The sequence below is a fragment of the Protopterus annectens genome, chromosome 1.part2 (assembly GCF_019279795.1).
Source record: "Protopterus annectens isolate FY-2018-M chromosome 1.part2, PAN1.0, whole genome shotgun sequence".
NCBI classification, from domain to species: Eukaryota; Metazoa; Chordata; order Ceratodontiformes; family Protopteridae; genus Protopterus; species Protopterus annectens.
Window position 1 is genome coordinate 936,582,691 of NC_056727.1, and position 20,001 is coordinate 936,602,691.

A 20,001-nucleotide genomic window follows, 5' to 3' on the forward strand; every position below is an offset into this window, starting at 1 on the left:
GCAAAAATCTGAACATTCTGTGGAAATCTGTACAGTTGAGAGGTATGCCAGAAATCTTGGAATAAAGTGAAAACGAAGGAAAAACTCTAAAAGAGACCCATGAGACACTTCTGGATGAGGGAAACTCTGGAATGTTTTCTCAAGGGAGCAAGACAGGCACAATTTATATAGGTATGGGATAAAAAAAGGTCACAGCAAATCACCAAAAGGGTTTCTGGACTACAGTCAGATTGACAGACCTCCTGAAGCATCAACATGCAATGGCTGAGCTGGTTCACCAAGGAGAGGGCTTCTCTCAGGATATAGCTGACTTTAACATGGTGACTATTTTGTAAAGGTCCATTCTCCTACTGTCATGGGCTCACAACAGAGGGGTACAGGTATGGGTTATCCCTACTTGTTTTGATACCATACTGAAGCCATGCTGTTGGTGAGAATGGGAAAAGCACTTTTAGGAAGAGAGTCTTGAAATGCCTACTAGGTGCCCTAATTTCCATAACATTTATTTGCAAGGAGACCTTTGTCTGTGACTATGCCCCTTGGACCATCTGTTCCTGAAAATGTCACCCCCCCACTCTACAGCAGATGAATCATTAGTAGCTGACACAGAAGAGCTGGGGGCTTGGAAGGATCTTCACAGAGACATGTCAGGCTCAAGAGGCTCCCAGCTGTCTTGATTCTTATATTTTTGAGGATGTTTGCTCAGAAAATCCAAGAGACTTTGTAATTTCGAAATTCCACAGTCCTGATATTCTAAATACCAGCGTTCAGAACTTCAAGAATGTAAAAAACAATAGAATGAATCAAAAGAACCTTGCTTGACAGGAGGAATGTTCAACAAATCAGAGTGCCCAACTTGTAATGTGCGATGGCCTGCATGGGCATCAGCTCGAACTTTGCTGTGTTGACTGTTATCCTTTAGGAAATGGACAATGACAGAAAATGCTACCTTGAGGGAATGAGACTACCCATTGTACATGACACTGGGAGGCAGTCATCTAAGTCTCTTGTAGTTTTAGATGTGCTGCAAACACTGACATGCATTTGGTGAACACTCTGGGGACAGAGGTGAGACTGAATGGAAGTGTCCAAAACTGAAAATGTGGAAGAAGAGAAAACCCCTTGGCTCCTCAGCTACTTTTATGCACAGGTAGGCATTCTTCAGTACATCCTGTCCCTTTCAAATCTGGGAAGTCTGGGAGGGTGGCCTAATGGTTAAGGTGTTTGCCTTACAAACACAAGGTGCAAGGTTTGAGTCTCCCAAGGGATAATTGGCTAGGCTTAAAATGGCTCACAAGGGCAGTTAGCTTAGTACCAATCTATGAACCTATGAAATAGACAAGAAAGAAGTGACTGCACTAAAAAATATATGAAATGATCTTTTGGAACAAGCTTGTTTAGTTCACTTAAGTCCAGAACAGTCATAAGATCCTTGACTTCCTTGGGTACTAAAATGAACCTTGGGAAAAAGCTCATCCCTTGCTGGCCTTGAAGGGGCTCTTAGATTGATCTTTTTTGCTTGAGTCTTAAGGCACCCTGGAAAACATGCATTCTGAAGCTTGATACTTTACACCAACATCAGTGCAGGATTTGCCCTCTTGTTCTTACTCCTGCAATTCAGATTTTACTGCTTTTGTAAACAATAAGGCTCTCTCAAAGGGGGCTTTTATGAAACTGCTTTAACATATTTGGTAAAATCCATAAAACAAAACCAAGCAGTGCCTTTAATAGCTATGCTAGTGTCTGATGCCTTCATTGAACCCTTCATGGTGCTGCGAGTAAGGAGCCTTGCTAAATACAAAATCGAGCACAGGGATGATATCAGAGACTTTAACTTGGTTTTCAGATTTCAGTTTACCAGTCCTTCACAGAGAGCTAGAAATTTTCAGAGCTAGTACCAAGGAGTATGACTAGATTCAAAATATAGCACAAGGCTAACAACTGAGACTTTAATTTGGTTTGTAGGTCCCAGTCTGACAATTATTCCAGAGCTAGGACCTCCTGGAACTATGAAACATGAGGCATGTTGTTTATTTTCCTCAGACTGAAAGAAAAAAATCCACAAACTCACTTTCTAACATGTCAAGTGCATGTGATTGTTTACTCAATGGACTATTGTGTTCTAAGAAGTATGGTCCTTGTTAGGTTCATAGGTGACTTCAACACTACCACAGCTGCTGTGGCATCCACTTCAATTAATATGTGCCAAATATGTCCAGACCACAGGTGTCTGGAGGATCTTCTCTGACTTCTAGCCCAGAGGCCACCACAATAGTGTTTTTCCATGCTGTTTGGCCCATCCATCAAACCACTGTGGTGGTTGAAAGGATCGTCCAAGAGGAGGGCATGGGACATCTCCAAGATGCATTCTGGCAAAAAGCAGAGTCTCAGGGGATCATTTTGCCCTGACTCTTATAATTTCAAGGATTTCCCAAATTTGTGAAAAAAAAAAGTTACCAAGTCACGCTGTCCGATACAGGAAAGGAGGTGGATAGCCAGAAAATGCAGGCATTTAAGATCCCAAATCAGAGGTTAAGGTAAATGTCCATGTTGAGGGAGGCACATGAAAAGAAGACTGCATCACCAGAGCCAAGGCTGTTATAAAGTCCATAGCTCTAGACATTGATATCAACCCTGAAGTGTCAAGCACCGGGATGGTTTTGACCGCAGAGGTCAATATCTGAAGTGGCACTTTCTTCGGTGCTGGAGTCATCAATGCTAATCTCATGGACAGGATGGTTTGCCCTGAAAGCATACAGCTCAGTCAAGGTCATGAAGAGTCAAGTCCCAGTCTTCACACTGAAAGGACCCTGATATCATTGGTCTTGTGGCTAAAGACCCCACTGCCAATAGCAGTGCTGGTGGTGGAACATCAATGTCAAAGATTACGACTCCAGGGCCAAAACTGCAGCTAACATTGACATATCCTCCAGCATCAACAACAGCAGAGATAGGTCAAGCGGTAGGCTAAAAGCAGCCAGGACATTAACAAGACCCATAGAGAAAAGTCTGGGACTAGAAATAGAACAATTTTACATGACGGTACTTGAATCAACCCCAATGTCAGCAGGGGAAGAGACCTGAGATTACAAGATCTGCAATGAAAGAAAGTCCTGCCACATCTTGTAACCCAATTTGAGTGATATGGACTTCTTAGAGGTGAACAACCTGACATTGCTGCCTCTGGGGTCCACAGTGCAAGCTCATAAGCCATCAATGAAAGATTGCTATGTGAGTCCATAGATAAAGTTAGCTGGGAAGGAGGGAAGAGTCTCTTATTCTGGGTTCCCTACAGTATTCTCAAGCATGGTCACTGGGCTTCTTCATAACCTCTACTGTTTTAGGAGGGTTAGCAGAAGTAGAAGTTACAGCAGTCCTAGCAACATTTCGGGTGGGAGTAGCTTTGAGCTTCTCATGTTCCAGCCTATTCCTTCTGTCTTTTAATGCAGATGGCTTGAAGACAGCACTGATGTTACAGTGCTCAGAGATGTGAGCATTTTCCAAAAACTAAGATGTTGTTTTGTCATAGAATGTTTGTCCCATACTTGCATTTTTTAAATCTTTTGCTCATTTTTGCATCACAGCAATATTTAACAGAAACCAACAGGAGAAAGCTGGAAAAACACTAAAAATGTGCTCACTAGTGTCACTTATATGATGTGCACCACAGAAGCAACAAATGCAGAAACTGCTGGCGAAGCACAATAGATAAAACTGATTCCAGTCATTTATATATTTATATTTATATAAAGGCAAGCATGCATGTAACATGCATTCAAACTCAGAGCCAGATCATGGTCAAATGGGGCCCTTGGCAAGGTAATGGATCAGGGCCCCCTACACATGTACCCACCTTACAACATTCTCACTCAACAGCCATTCCAGTGTCCCATTAGTTGTCTCTCTCTCTCTCCCCCCCAGTTACCATAAAACATTATTCAAACCTGTCAGTGTGCATAATATTTTTGTATTCTAGAAAAATAAATGGTAGGTGCTGCAAAACAACACTAGTAACCATAAAACATAGTAGTTTAGCGCTTTCTGATGAAATCAATGTTCACTTGATGAAAGCGCTAAACTACTATGTTTTATGGTTTTTATTTATCCTGTGGCAATAAAGTATATAGATTTAAGTCAAAGGGACTAGTGTCATCATTTTGGTGCTGTTTTCTGGGTTACTATTTTTGTATTCTACAATGATTACAGATATTTGTATTTAATTTAAAACCTTTATTTCAATTTTTTTCTAGCACAAACTCCGATAGCCATTTGCTAAACAGAATAATACAGTCTCACAATGAAAACAGATTTAGCATGAGCAACAGTAAACTTCTCTTCACATTCATTGAAACTTGAAACTGTACTGAAACCTACATTCATAGAAAATGCATCTGGCCAGTGGTGGATTAAGTATGCCATTGGTTTGTTTTCAAACCATAGGCCCCCTGCATAAATTCTTAGGACCATTCATAAATGCACGTGTTCTTTGATTCACCTTCATGACTGTATTAAATGATATTCTTTAATATAGCAGCAACACCCGTTGTTTTAAATTTGCAGTTTTTAATATTTTTCCAGTAAGCAGTGAAATAAAAAGCACCTGAACCAATAATGACAAGGCTACCCATTTCGGAGCATTTCAACCATAAAAGGCCACTCAGACTGCTGTCATAATCCACCAACATCAGTCAATATGCACAGTCACTACAGAAGTAAAAGTTATCTGAAAAATGCCACGTTAAAGAGATCTGTAACCAACGAAGAGGATGCTGCTGGCAAACAACTTTGCATTTCAGTGCTTCATCTTTAAATTCAGTGTCTGCTGCCCTTGAAGAACAAATTGACCATGTTATATAACAACAACAACAAAAAAAAAATGCTGGTGATACCCAATAGGGAATGGCTAGCAAACTGACAACAGGTTTACAGTTACTATGCAACTCATTCAAACCTCATCCAACTCATTCCTTTATGCTGTACAGTAGTGTCAGCAATCAATTTACCTGGTGTGGGAAGATAACCCACAGCCTTCTGCACCCAAGGCAAGTACGGTACTTGTTGCACCACTACCACTGAACAGCAAATTTAAAACTCTATGACTGACACTGGCAAGACTGTAATCCCAGTGATTTACAAAAACAACAATATAATAATAATAATAATAATAATAATAATAATAATAATAATAATAATAATAATCAAAATAAAGGAGTCATGGCAGTTGATCTGGAGATCTAAGGTGCTTGCTAATAATCAAGGAGCAGGGCTTGGCTCTGAGCAGTCACTTAAGTAGTCTGCCCCCTAAGTGGGGTATTTCACACACACACACACACACACACACACACACACACACACACACACACACACACACATTTTTTTTTATTTACTGAAGATTTAATTTTTTATTGGCCCCCTCAAGCCAACATGGGTCGTAAGCAATTGTCTAGGATGCCTAATGCTGGATTTGGATTTGACTCTGATCAAACCTCATCACCTTTTGTGAAAGAACACACCCTTCCTCTTAGTCCAGTTTATTAAGAAACATCAGAAATTAGACATTTACCTTTCTCCTTGAAGGGTTCTTTTCATGTTTCCCAATATATGATTGAATGTGTCTAAAAAAACTAAATAACTAGTTGGAGTGATATAGCAGTGTCTTCTGAATTCTTCTAAGTATTGTACAGCTGCAACAGAAACACTTTTGTGAATTTCAACACAGACTTGTGCGACCTTCAATTTCAGATCCTAAAAAAGAAAAAAGTGAATATAAATTAAAAAAATAAATAAATATGGAGAAAAAAAGTAAAATTCTATCAGATAATTTCTACAGACACAAGCCATTAATTAGCCAAAATTAATTGAGTAGTACAATAAAAGCACTCATACTTACCGTAATTGTTGATAATTCCAGAACATCTTTACTTCCCATTAAAGACTACAGCAATAAAAAGAAAGTACAGAGTCTTCAAGTTAGAGTCAGGCTAGCACCAAAAAGTGTCACCTGTATAATCAGCTAGCACAATGGGGGAAGAAAGGATTATGGACTATAATGACTGGCATTGGCAGTGGACAAGGGAGAAGAGCTTGGAACATATACAAGGAGGAAGAGAAACTTTTTAGAGGGACCAGCTCTATGCTATGGGCAGTCTCCATCTTACCTCAGAAGGGACAGCAATGATCACACCTAGGTTGCAATGGTACAGCTAAATGACCGTACCTTTAGACTAAGATGTATTATCGGGTCTATATCACAAAATCAAATGTTGTGAACGCCGAATACCGGAAGGCCGAACTTGGTAGTTCGAAAGTTGAGAATGTCGAAGCCGCGGAAACCCAAATTCTTTCCCAGGGAAAGAATTCAGTTGGCCATTTCTGCGGCTTCGGCATTTTCAGACCGGGTCAAGGTAAGTGTATGAACGGGTAGTGACACCTTTAGGGTTAGGGCGCGGGTCAGGTAAGTGTGCAATAGTGATGGACTTTAGGGTTAGGGCACGCGTCAGGTAAGAGTGCGGTAGTGAAGGACTTTAGGGTTAGGGCGCGGGTCAGGTAAGTGTGCGGTAGTGACGGACTTTAGGCTAAGGGCGCGGGTCAGGTAAGTGTGAGCTAGTGATGGACTTTAGGGTTAGGGCTGGGTTAAGGATAGTGCATAGATAGTGGTGTATGTTAGGTTTAGTGTAGGTTTTGAAGGTGTTTGGTGTGATTGTGTTATGTGTGTGTTTTTCGGAACAGCAAATTTTTTCCCTGGGAAAAAAGTCGCTGTTATGAAGTGTCGATGTTATCCGAATTTGATCTTCCAAATTCGAACTTATGGTGTTCGACATTTTGGAAGTTTGATTTCATGATACAGACCTGTATTATCAGAAGGCATTTAACATATGCAAAAGAGGAAGAAGAGGGAAAGAACTTAAACAGTATGAAGAAGGAAACAGGAGATGTGAAATATAGCAAAGGAATAAACCAGAATGACTCAAAGCATGTATTGGTGGCATTACTACACAATTCAAGAAATCTAGGTAAGATGATTAAGGAGTTGCAGTAGTGATAAAGGAGGGGTAGGTAAATATTGCTAGCATCACAGAAATGAGACAGTGACGAGATGGGCTAGGACAAGAAGATGCCCAAATGTAGGCTGTCCATGAATGCTAGGAAATATGTAGACAGACAGAGATAAGTAGCAATCCACATAAAGAAGGACATCAAATGTGAGGTCAGAGAGATGCACCAGCTCATGAAGGGACTGAAGAATGAAGCAGGGTCAGAATCTAGGGTAAATGCCCTAACAGTTAAGGTAAAGGAAGGGGGAGGATACTTGTGGCCTAATGAACAGCATGGCTCTATAAGATACATTAAGGGAGGAGGATGGGAAATTGGAGTACAGAATAAATTAGGGAGCTAGAAGGAAATGGTTTAGAGGTTGACATAATAGTTAAGGTGTTTACCTTACAGACACAAGATGCAGGATTTGATTCTTAGCTTTGAGGGAAATTGATTAAGCTTAAAGTGGCCCAGAAAAGCAACTAGCCTAGTGTGACCCTATGTAAATGGTTATAGTCTTGGGAGATCTGAATCTTTCAGGAGCAGACTAAATGATCCCAAACTCCATGGACAGAGAAAAAGTAGAAGTTTTGATTTTATTTATTTATTTTTGTATTTTATTTATTTGTTAACCAGGTAAATCTATAACTCACAAGCATCTCTTTTGTGGGGGAACTTAGAAGCACTGCAATTGTAAGTGACCTACTCAGACACACACTTGGCATATGGATACTGAGAGAAACAAACTCTAGACTATAGGATGAAGCTTGTCAGTAGTTTGTAGCCTTAATCCTTTGTGCTGAATTGTAAGTCAACTGATTGGAATATTATAGACTATGCAGGCTTGAGCCAACAATTATGGGACTATACCAAAATGATGGAATTTCAAAAGTAGTTCTAACCAATGTGAATGGTGGACAAGAATGCCCAGGTGAAGGTGCCATTACCAGAAAATGATATGTCACTGTGTGCTTTAGAGATAGGAAGAAATGTACGAAAATACAGACTTGGAAAAAATTAAAAAACTCAAGAAAATATGGGGAGGGGTCATAGGTTCAGTGTGTAGGGCTATGGATAACTGTCTTAGAAAGAGGCAGAGAGGAGGGAAGAAGAAAAGGACAATGTAGATACATAGAAAGGTTTGTTTGTGTCTTTTGGCTTTTCCCAGTTAGGGGTCGCCACAGCGGAACTCCGGTCCGCTAATGATTGGTAGTGGATTTTTACGTACCGGGTTACCAGCCCTGATGCACAACCTTCAACGAAGGCACGCCACATTCACGTATGCCTCCACACAGAAGACGCTCTAGCTGAGAATCGAACGGGACAACGTCTTGCTATGAGGCGACAATGCTACCGCAGCACCACCAACGCAGTTTTGTAGATACATAGAAAGGTAACCTTAGCAATTAGGGCAAAAGACAGAGTATAAAAGAGGTGGGAAGGAGGCTCTGGGTTTGCAGAAAAGGTACAGTTAAGTGATGTAAGCAGAAAGCAAAAAGGAGCTGAAGGCAGCAAATGCACAAAATGAAAGATATTTGTTTTTTTTTTCCAAACACCTTTATTGAAACTTGCGACAAAGGCAAATTTACATTCATATAAAAGTAATCAAACTATATTAACATAACAGACAGTATACTTTACATATATTGCTATATATCATATAACCTGTACATAAATTACTCAAGTCTTGCCTTTTAAAAAAAAAAACATCTTCATTAAACCATCAATCACTACACAGACAATCAAATATTTATATAAATGAAAATAAACCATACCAACACAATCCTAGTCGCAAGCATTTTACATTGCAAACCATACTGACACACTTCCAGTTGCAAACATTCTAAATCACTTATAATCTCCCCAATCCTTCTCACTCAAACATTACATAGCTCATTTAAGTCCTGCTGCCTTTTAGGCCTCATTCCTCCCTTGTGTGTGTTGTGTGTGTGTGTATATATATATATATATATATATATATATGTATATATATAAAATATATATATATATATATATATATATATATATATATATATATATATATATATATATATATATATATATATATATATTGTTCCCACAATTCCTATTTTTTTCCTGTGTAGTTTTCTCCTACCCTTTTCTAAAGATCTCAATTCCAGTTATTTTATCTCTCTTACTACATTCACTACTTCTAGTACAGTTGGTTTAGATTCTGATTTCCATTTTCTAGTAATTGCTTTTTTGGCAGCCCTCATTATTAGACACAGCAAGACCTTACCATGTCTAGGCAATTCAGATTCTGTATCATAGCTGAGAAAAATCATCTCCCTCGTCAGACCAATCTGCCCACCAAGCATCTCTGACAGGGCATCCCATAGGGAATCCTAAAAGTCTGCCAACTCACCGCACTTCCAAATATATGTTACCAATTATCTTTTTCTTCCCCTTCACACCTCCAACATTTACTGTCTACCTGAGGAAAAATTCTCTGGAGTCTACTTGGGGTATAAAAATATCTATGTAAACATTTCCAAGCAAAATACCAAATCTTCTAGATTATGTTGCATATTTGGGAGACATACGGGTCCACTTTGTAATTTCGAAATTCCACAGTCCTGATATTCTAAATACCAGCGTTCAGAACTTCAAGATTGTGGAATCTCAGAATGAAAAAAAAATAAAATAAAACAAAAATACATCAAGCAACACATCTTACCCCACACCCCCTACAATTTAAATATACAAACACCGAGATTGTACTACAGTGAAGAGAAGGGTAATGTTCCCGCTCCGCACTGTACTGTGATCTCCACTGACAGGTTTCAAGATTCCACAATCTCAAAGTTCTGAGCATTGGTATTTAGAATGTCGGGATGGTGGAATTTCGAAATTACAAAGTGGACCCAGACATACAAATATCCTCTCATTGTTTCTTTGTGAATTGCTTATCCAATCTCTCTTCCCAATCCTTTCTAACTTCTTCTGATTGATTCTTATAGTTATTTTTCTTCTTCTTTCGGCTTTTTCCCGGTTAGTGGTCGCCACAGCGGATCATCTGTCCGCCCATGATTGGCAGTGGAGTTTTACAGTGTCAAGTTGCCAGTCCGGCACCCAACCTTCCACAGAAGGCACACACACGCACACACTCACACCTGTGGCCAATTTAAAGTGTCCAATCCATCTACTGCATGTCTTTGGGATGTGGGAGGAAACTGGAGGCGGCAAATTGATTCTTATAGTTATCGTGTAATATTTTATGTTGTTGCGTCTTGTTGTTGCGTCTTTCGGCTTTTCCCGGTTAGGGGTCGCCACAGTGGAACTCCGGTCCACTAATGATTGGCAGTTGATTTTTACGTGCTGAGTTGCCAGCCCTAATGCACAACCTTCAACGAAGGTACATCCATTCACGCATGACTCCACGCAGAAGACGCTCTAGCTGAGAGCAGGACCACCACTGCGGTTATATCATGTAATATTTTATATGTTCTAATAATTATTCCTTTTTTTAATAGCAGCTTCTGTTCTAGATTCTAGTAAAAATTCTACCAGTGCTGGTCTTTCATTTAGGACCCCCCCCCCCATTTCTTTCTCTCTGCCTATACTCTGACATCAATCCCTGATAGGGAAGGCAATCTGTAACCTGCAGTCCAAATAAATTTTTGGCATCTTCCCATTCTATCATCTTTCCCTCTTTAGTTATTTGCTCCCGAAACCTTGGTTCTTTTGCCAGTTTCCTCCAATAAGTTCTGGCCCTCTCTAGACTATTGTCTGTAGCCATAATTGCAGTCAGCCCTATTGTCAGAATCTCCTTTCTCAATTCCTGTGTTGCTTTAGTTCTCAGAATACTTTCTGCGGATATAATATTCTGCAAGATTATTGCTCTCCTTAAAGGCCTGCATCCAAAATTCCAGTCTCTCCTTGTTTCTTAAGCTTCCCCCATGTTTCATCATTATCCCTTTCCACTTTGAATTATATTTTTCTGCTTGTGCTATGTATAGGAGTCTTAACTGTGTAGCTCTGAAATACCCCTTCAGACTGGGTAATGCCAATCCGCTCTGTTCTACTGGAAGAATCAGCTTATCTCAATTGACTCTTGCCGTCTTCCCCTCCCAGATAAAGTTCTTCAGCTCTTTATTAATTGCTAGCCAGAACATCTCCTCTGGTTGACAAAAATATGCCCGACGTTTTTAAAACTAAAGAGACTAAAAACATTTTAACTGCTTGTATCCAACTATCCATACAAATATAACAAAGCTTCCATTTTCTCAGTTTTGTTATTATCTTTTGTTTAGTCTGCCACACTAGAATCATTTTTAATCCATACTGCTAAATACTTCATTTTATCATGTCCCCATAAATATAGGTATTCCTGAACTAGTCCATGTGTGGGTACATAATTTACTGCTATTGCCTTTGTTTTAGCTTCATTAATTTTGTATCCTGAAAAGATCTGAAATTGTCCTAAAATGTTCCACAACACTATAATGTCTTTTTCTGGTTTTGTCAGGTACAGAATAATATCACCTGGAAATAATGCCAGCTTTTCTTGACTACCATACCAATTACATCCTTGAACTTCTGAGTCCCTTATTTTCTTTGCCAATTGTTCTAAATATAATGCAAACAATAAAGGGGGAAGAAGAAACCCCTGCCTGGTTCCTCTGCTCAAGCAGAAATTATCAGAGAGGACCCCTCCCACTTTAATTTTCGCCTTCGATCCCGCATATATTCTCCTAATCAACCTTATAATTTCTTTCAGGAAATGCAGATGCTTATACTGCCCTGCTCATGAAGTCCTAGCTTATTCTGTCAAATGCTTTCTCTACATCAAGACCCACCAACAACAATGGTATTTTCTTACATTCTGCTTCCCTCTGGATTATCAATGTTCTATTAAGGTTGTCAAATGTTTGCCTCCCCTCCACAAAACCACATTGAGCCATATCTATCAGTTTTGGCATTACTTTTGCCATTCTTTTAGCTATTATAGACATGAATGCTTTATAATCATGGTTTAGTATTGAAATGTATGTCTATGAAGCTGGATCTGATGGATCCTTACTGTCTTTAGGTATTACAGCTACCACTGCTTTCTTCTAGGACTGTGGTACTTCTCTTCCTCTAAAGATATTGTTAAATAAAGCCTTCCAGATCTTCATCAGTTTTTTTCCTCCCAGATTCCAAACTTCCATATGAATGCCATCTACTCCTGGGGTTATATATCACAATTTTTTCTCATCTCCTCCTATCCTAACTGTTAGTAATAGAGCCTCATCTACCTCTAACCTTAGCATATTTAATTTGTCCATAAACGTTTCCATTTGTATCTTTTCTTGATTTTCATATTTCTCTGCTTTATAGAGACTCTCATAGAATTTCCAAAATATTTCTATTACCTCTAAAGGATCTCTTGTTATCTTCTTTGTTATAGGCTCCCTAAGTTTGGTGACAGCCCTTTCTATTTTCTGCTGCCTGAGTCTTTGTGCTAAAAGTTTTTGTGCTCTAGTGTTATTATCAAAAAACAGTTGCTTAATAGCAATCTTTCAAAGCTTGTGCATATTATCAAGGTAATACCTTAGTTTCTGCCTAGCATTCTCCAGTTGATCCTCTTGTTCTGTGAGATTCCCCCTGTTCTGCAATACTTTCACATTTGTCAGACCCTCTAAATAATTCTTGTTACTTCTTAACCATAGCTCCCTCTAAATAATTATTGTTACTTCTTAACCATAGCTCCCTTTCTTTTATTCCCACCCTATTTTTAAACTCCACTTTAATTTTATCCCAATCCCTAACTATATTTTCAGAAGAAATTTCTATCCTCTCTAATAGCTCCTGGATAATTTCCACTATCGATTTCTTAGATTCCTCTCTTTTCAACAGATAGGTGGGAAAGCAGCAATGTCTCATTTTTATTTCATTACCCTGTGTTTTTATTTTAGCTATTAATGGTGCATTATCTGAAATAGTTATTGGGTGGGTACTTCAATTAAATGCACATGTTCCTGTGAAATGTAAATTTTGTCTAGCCTATCCCAGTTTTTATATCTTTGGGAATAATATGTAAATTTACTCTGAACTCCTATTACTGAATTCACATCTTCCATGCCAAATATTTTCATAAATTTCTTCAAAAATCTACTCTTCTTTGTTCTATTTTCCCTTCTGGGCCCTCCAAACATATCCCCACTGCTGTAAATCAAGTTGCAGTCCCCACCTATAAGTAATATTCCTTGCTGAAAATTGATTATTTCTCCCAGAATTTTCTTAAGCTCCATTACAGCAGTTTTAGGAGGAATGTAAGTACATGTTAGTGTAATCCTCCTCCCTTGCCAGTAGCCCCTTAGCACTACAAATCTACCATTATTATCTTTTTTATTTTCTTCTATCACCATTGGAGCTCCTGTTGCAATTAATATAAGTACTCCTCTTTACATTTGTAACATCCGTGGTGGTGCAGCGGTAGCGTTGTTGCCTCACAGCAAGAGGTTCTCACATTCGATTCTCGGCTGGAGTACAGGGAGTGCCTTCTGTGTGGAGTCTGCATGTCCTCCCTGCGGTTTGGTGGACGTTCGAAAGACATGTGTAAATGGGCTTGCCTTCATTGAAGGTTGGACGTTGAGCTAGCACCTCGCTGTTTGTGAAAATCTACTGCCAATCATTAGCAGACCGGAGTTCCGCTGTGGCGACCCCTAACCGGGTAAAGACGAAAGACAAACAACAACTACTCTTTACATTTGTCTCAGGTTTTCTGCTGAATAACCATCCTGAAAACCTTTCTTTGTCAAATTCACACATTCATTTCTTTCTAAGTGTGTCCTGTAACATAACTATTTGCACGCTACATTTTAATATAGTTTACTGCTCTTTCTTGTTTGTATTTATCTGTGAGGCCATTTACATTTGAAGACATTAAACAAATCATCGTTGTATTAAAAAGTTATTATTCCCAACTTTTATGTATACCACCTTTTTTGTTAAACTGATTTGAGGAACCACTGAATTTTCTTTTATATGGAGTCTGACAAAGAGAACCACTAGAATTGATAAGGCTATTTAGTGCAGAATCTTCAGGAACTGTCTTGCTGTACACATGATTTTATGAGACAGATTTAAGAAATGGCAATAGCAGGAAGATACTTTGCCTTGGGGAAGAAAAGCTGTCATCGGAGAGGTGTCTAGAAGACAACCTACAGAAACTATTTTGTGGGCAGCAGGTAAACAGAACTTTTACAGGTTCAACTTGAAGCCCACATTGCTAGACATTTGATGGTAAACTGGACAGATGCCAGAGAGTTTTGGGTTGAGGAAGCTGTAATGAGGCAGTAGTTCAAGTAGGGATAAATGTGAACGCTTGAAGTCTGCAGAAGGCAATGACTGGGGCAAGGCACTTCATGACGACACTTGCTGCAGTAGAAAAAACACAGAGGTGTAAACAGAAAATGCAATTCCAAGGTAAAAAATCTTAGGAAACATTTACATTTTTTGTGAACAGGTAAGCATCTTTGAGATATAGAGTGACCAGAAAACTCTTGGATGACAGTGGAGGAAAAAGGTTTTATAAGGTCAGCAGTTTAAATTTTGGAACCAGGAGAAAAATATTTAATTTTGAAAGATCAAAAATGGGTAATCAAGTGCCTTCTCTTCTGAGAATCAGAAATGAGAAAGGGGAACTGACTCTATTACTCCCTGAGACAATAGATACAAAATAATTTGAGGGAATTTGGTTTCTTAGATGAAAAGGGAACCTAACTTGAATAAGAGAGGATGCCTGCCAAAGTATGTAACCATGCTGAGTCCTTTTTAGAACCCAAAATCTTGAGTTATCTATTTCCAGAGCTGAAGGTAGCATGCAGATTGCCTGCAATTTGGGGCAGAAGCATACCTCTCAACCTCTTAGCACATAAAATATGGACAGACCATAAAATAATGGGGAGACAAAGGCCTAAAAATAGGGATTTTAAATACTGCCCTTATAAACTTAGAAAGTTGTTAGAATAACAGGATTTGTGTTAGTATGCATTTTCTGAAGGATATGAAGTGTGATACTCTGTGGCTGGACTAGCCACCCAGTGGTGTAAATTTTGGCTCTAGATGATTGTCACTGTTGAAATAACACCCCGACCCCATGTTTAAAAATAAGAAAAGAGGGATGTGGATGCATGGATGAAGTCTGATACTCAAATGCATGCCACTGTTTAGTTGCTTCAATCCTCGGTGATTTGAAAAACCATACATTTTAAGATGGATAGACTCAAAATATGAAGCAAACATCTGGACATTCTGCAAAAATCTGGACAGTTGAGAGGTACAGGCAGAAGGCAAGGGTAGGGGGAGATAAGAGGTACAGATAGTTATTGTTTATTTTTCTTTTGAAAGGATGGTCCTTAAGATCCTACTCCTTTCTTTTTTGTATCACCTGTCATTTTTTTCTTTCTTATACTGCTGTTCAGAAGACTTACTGTGTAGATTTAAATGGCTTTTGAAAGAAAGGCTGAAGGATCAAGGGGTAATTTCTTTTGCACTTGGGAATAGGTAACGAAAACAGTTGCTTGATACCCTGTACCAGCTTTCATCTCTCTTACAACTTTTGAACGATTTCATCTGTGCAATTTCCAAACAGAAGACATTTATCGAGAAGGGCATTCAAAGCCTAAGCTTGTATATCCTCGAGGAAGTTCTGCAGTCTCACTCAGGCATTTCTGAGTATAACTTTTCCAGTATCGGCATCCCTGGAAACTATCAAATGCATCATAACTACACTTAATAGGCTGCCTACTGACTTGCAAAACAGAATTAACCATAACCAGCAAACTAGTTTTAGCCTCAGAGTTGTGAAGGCTAGCTAAAGACTGTTGCATGTTGTCAAAAATAGATAAAAGATATTTAGACATATGCATTTTGTAAATAATTGCCCTGAAAGCCAAAGTAGATGATACATATACCTTTTTATCAAATCTGGCAAAAGCACAACTGCCCTTATCATTTGGTGCAGGACTGGCTGAGTAGAAGGATTTAGAACTTCTGTTGTCATCCAATGATATGACATTGGGGTCTGCAACAGGGTACTTGCAAATAAATGTAGGTGTATCTTTCACCCTGTAGAATCTGTCAAGTTTTTTAGGAGCAGGAGGTTGTAAATCAAGGGAGAAAGATGCTGCATTGAAAGCTTCCTCTAAGGCCCCAAAGACAAGTGAGATGGCTACTGGTTTGGGAGTAATGTTAATAAGCTCATAATAATCTTGATACCTTTTTTGAATCACCTTCTCACTTAAGAAAATCTTAAATTTTGGAGACTGTCTCCCCAAAAGTGAATTCCTCATTCAGAGAATCTCATGAAAATCACCCTCAGATTCAGACTCATAAGCTGTTAAGAAAGATAACTGAGAGGTATAGTCTAACCCTTCATTTTCAGAGTCAGAGAGGGCTTCCTCTTCAGAGGAAAAAAGAGCTCTTTTTTTCCCCTCATCAGTATGAAGCCGTGGTGGTGCAGTGGTAGCACTGTCACCTCACAGCAAGAGGTTCTCCCATTCGATTCTCGGTTGGAGCGCCTTCTGTGTGGAGTCTGCATGTCCTCCCTGTCGTCGAGTGGCATTCGAAAGACATGCGTGAATGGGCATGCCTTCGTTGAAGGTTGGGCGTCGGGCTGGCACCTCGGCACCATAAAAAATTGACTGCCAATCATTAACAGACCGGAGTTCCGCTGTGGCGACCCCTAACCAGGAAAAGCCAAAAGAAAACAACAGTAGAGGAATATGAAGCTGGTATAGAAGGCTGAAGAAACTCAATGGCTTTAAGCAAGCCCTATACAAAACAGAACCAATCCTCCTGGGGACCCTTTTGAGTGGGGATAGAAGAAGGAGACAAGTGTTAAGTTTTCTGTGCATACTTTTTTGGGGTCTTGCACCTTATGGCTTTGGGAAAGGAATCCATAAGTCCGACTTCCATAAGCAACCCAGCAACATCTTTCTTCACTAGTACTTGATATGTGCCTCCCTCACCCACAGACAGCATAAAACATGGTTCCCCCTTCCCAGTGAGTTCTGTCTGATGTATGGTCTGAAGTGACATGTGATGTTCCTGGACCTTAGTGGCATGTGGAGGGGGTGATTAAAGGGACCAGGGGAGATGGACTGATAGTCTGAGGGCTGCAAAGGCACCTCAGTACAGTCACCAGTCTCAGACCACAAAAAAGAGGTAGACATCTGAGGATCTTTGCCAACTTCTTTTACTTTATCAGTTTCTTTTGAGGAGGGGAAGTTCACTGATGTGGAATCCAACACCATGATCCCAAGCAATGAATCTCTGTGAACTTGTTTTCAAGAAAGATCTTCAGAGAACTTAACATACTCCTTACTGTTTTAGGAGTAAACACAAGATAATTTTAACAGGACCTGAAGCTGTGCTGTTCAACAAGGCAAAAGGTGCAGCTGATATGCCCATCCTTTTAAGGAATTTGTCTACCACAAGAGCATTTTCCCTTTCTGACAGATATAAGAAATTTGTAAAATGATTTTTTTACAAGAATAATAAAGGTTCTCCAGCATAGAAACTTATCTGCCTGAAGTTGTAGTTGAAACCCACCACCAATACTAATGCTGAGCTGATGAGTCTATTTAATTGGACATATGGAAAGCAAATTTTGACTTTTAGCATGCCCATACGTCCATCTTACGTTACTCACATACTTTTGCTAATGAAGGATGCATGATGCATGAGAAAGGAACCCACAACTTTGCAGACTAGTTGGACATCCAATATCCTTGGCAGGACACATCCTATGCAGTTATGGCTACTGCAATGTGATCACTGAAGAACATCCTTTATTGATGCTGTTACTGGCAGGCAATAATCTTTGGAAACTTTAATCAATTATTTGTGTTACATAGGTTCATAGTGTCATAGGTGTGTACTAGGCTAGCAGCCACAATGTCCTTTGAAGCTTAGCCAGGCATCCCATAGGGGCTTGGGAGATGAGACATTTACAAGCAGGGGCCTGGGAGATGAACCATTTACAGGCTGCCTGTGTCCATTAGAGACATATGTGCCAAAACAGAGATGAATTTCCTGTTCCTCATCCAATTGTCCAAGTTACACTTGAATTGTGTAAGGGAGGAACTCTGCTTCCCGTGGATGGGGAGCCTGTTCCAGAGAAGGGATAGTCTCTGGGATACATGCCTGTCTCTCCAGCAGATCCTATTTATATCACAGGCAAAGCTTAAGTCTTTAGAATGGGTAGTTCTGGCACTGTTTGTTTTGTGGATATGTAGCAGATCCATTAGGGTGAGGTCTGACAGTGCCTTGTATGACAGGCATAGATCTTCCCTCAACAGCCTGTAGGAGATGGATTACAGGGATAGAGCCTTGAGGTGGCCTGCATAGGACATTTTACTTATGTCCTGTATTCTTTTAGTGAGGAACCTCTGTAGACATTCCAATTATTGGATGTGTCTTGTTAGGTACACACCAAAGGGGGCATTGTACTCAAACACAGGTCTGATGCATGCCAAATATAGTGGAACAATGAAATCCTTGGACCTAAATGCCATTCCTTTGTTTATAAGTTGTACAACATAGAATGATTTCCTCAGTACTGTAGACACATGATTGTCAAAGGCTACATTACTGTCTATGTGTGTCCCCAAGTCACTGACTACTGGGTCAACCTTTGGGGGTGTGCTGTCAATATAATAGTTACAAGGAGTGGGTGACTACCTGTAGGATACTATTATGCATTTCTTGGTATTCAGTTTTAGCCCATGGCTCTTGACACCCATTATTTGTCTGTTTCAGCCCTTCTTGGAGAACATTTGTGTGGGTCAGGGATTCTCTGACTGCTCAAAATTTGCAATCATCTGCAAATCAAGTCAGCCAGAGGTGATAAACAGCATGAATTCTGGAAAGGACATAGCATTTACACGGGTCTACCTGAGAACACCGACAGATCGAAACGCCGACAATGACAACACCGACACTGGAAGACCGAAAACGGAAATAACCGACAGTTCGAAATCCTGACGCTGAAAACACCGACATGTGAAATGAGCGCGACTGTGTAAGTATGTGATAGTGACGGATGTTAGGGTGTGGGTAAGGTAAGTGTGCATTAGTGACGGACTGTAGGGTTAGCGTTCGGGTAAGGTAAGTGTGCGATAGTGATGGACTTTAGGGTTAGGGTGCGGGTAAGGTAAGTGTGCTATAGTGACAGACTTTAGGGTTAGGGTGCAGGTAAGGTAAGTGTGCGATAGTGACAGACTTTAGGGTTAGGGTGCAGGTAAAGTAAGTGTGCGATAGTGATGGACCTTAGGGTTAGGGTTTGGGTTAAGGCTAGTGCATAGATAGTTGTGTATGTAAGGCTTAGTGTAGGTTTGTAAGGTTTTTGGTGTGCATGTGTTGTGTGTGTGCTGTGAATCGGTGTTATGGTGTTCGGTAATGTAGAATGTGGTTTCGGTGTTTTGTTGTCGGCGTTTTGGCTGTCGGGTTTGTGGTGTGTCGGTGTAGTGTAGGGGATCCCATCTGCACAGCTCTTTTCTTCCTAACATATATCATTCAGAAGATCATGGATGAAGGACAACTAATTGCTGTTAATTTGTCATACAAGTCATATATATAAATAAATATACACACACACATTGTATATATATATATATATATATATATATATATATGTATATATATATATATATATATATATATATATATATATATATATATATATATATTACTTTTGGACATTCTGGGAGTATTTATCCACTGACCCTTCTTTCTTCATTTGTATTTCCTGTTCTGGATAAATCCTTCTCAACTCTGTGATGCAATTTTGTGTACAAATATCAGAATCCCCTATCTCTTCTGGTCTCAGGTGAGAAAACTTCTAGTTGCTGCAGTTTCTGGTCATATCCTCTTCCCTTCCATCTCAAAGCTATTTCTGATAGTTTTTTTCATAATATTCCTTCCAGCAACCTGATATTGCTTTCCATATTCAGC

At 39.6% G+C, this 20,001-nt stretch overlaps 1 protein-coding gene across 1 annotated transcript in view; it reads right to left on the reverse strand.

Annotated features, from left to right (window-relative positions):
• The window catches only part of DNAH14 (dynein axonemal heavy chain 14), a 2,550,346-nt gene that overhangs the window by 2,104,910 nt on the left and 425,435 nt on the right, over window positions 1-20,001 (reverse strand). Inside the window, 1 exon segment of the mRNA XM_044060213.1 lies at window positions 5,564-5,730. Coding sequence (XP_043916148.1) covers window positions 5,564-5,730 — 167 coding nt within the window.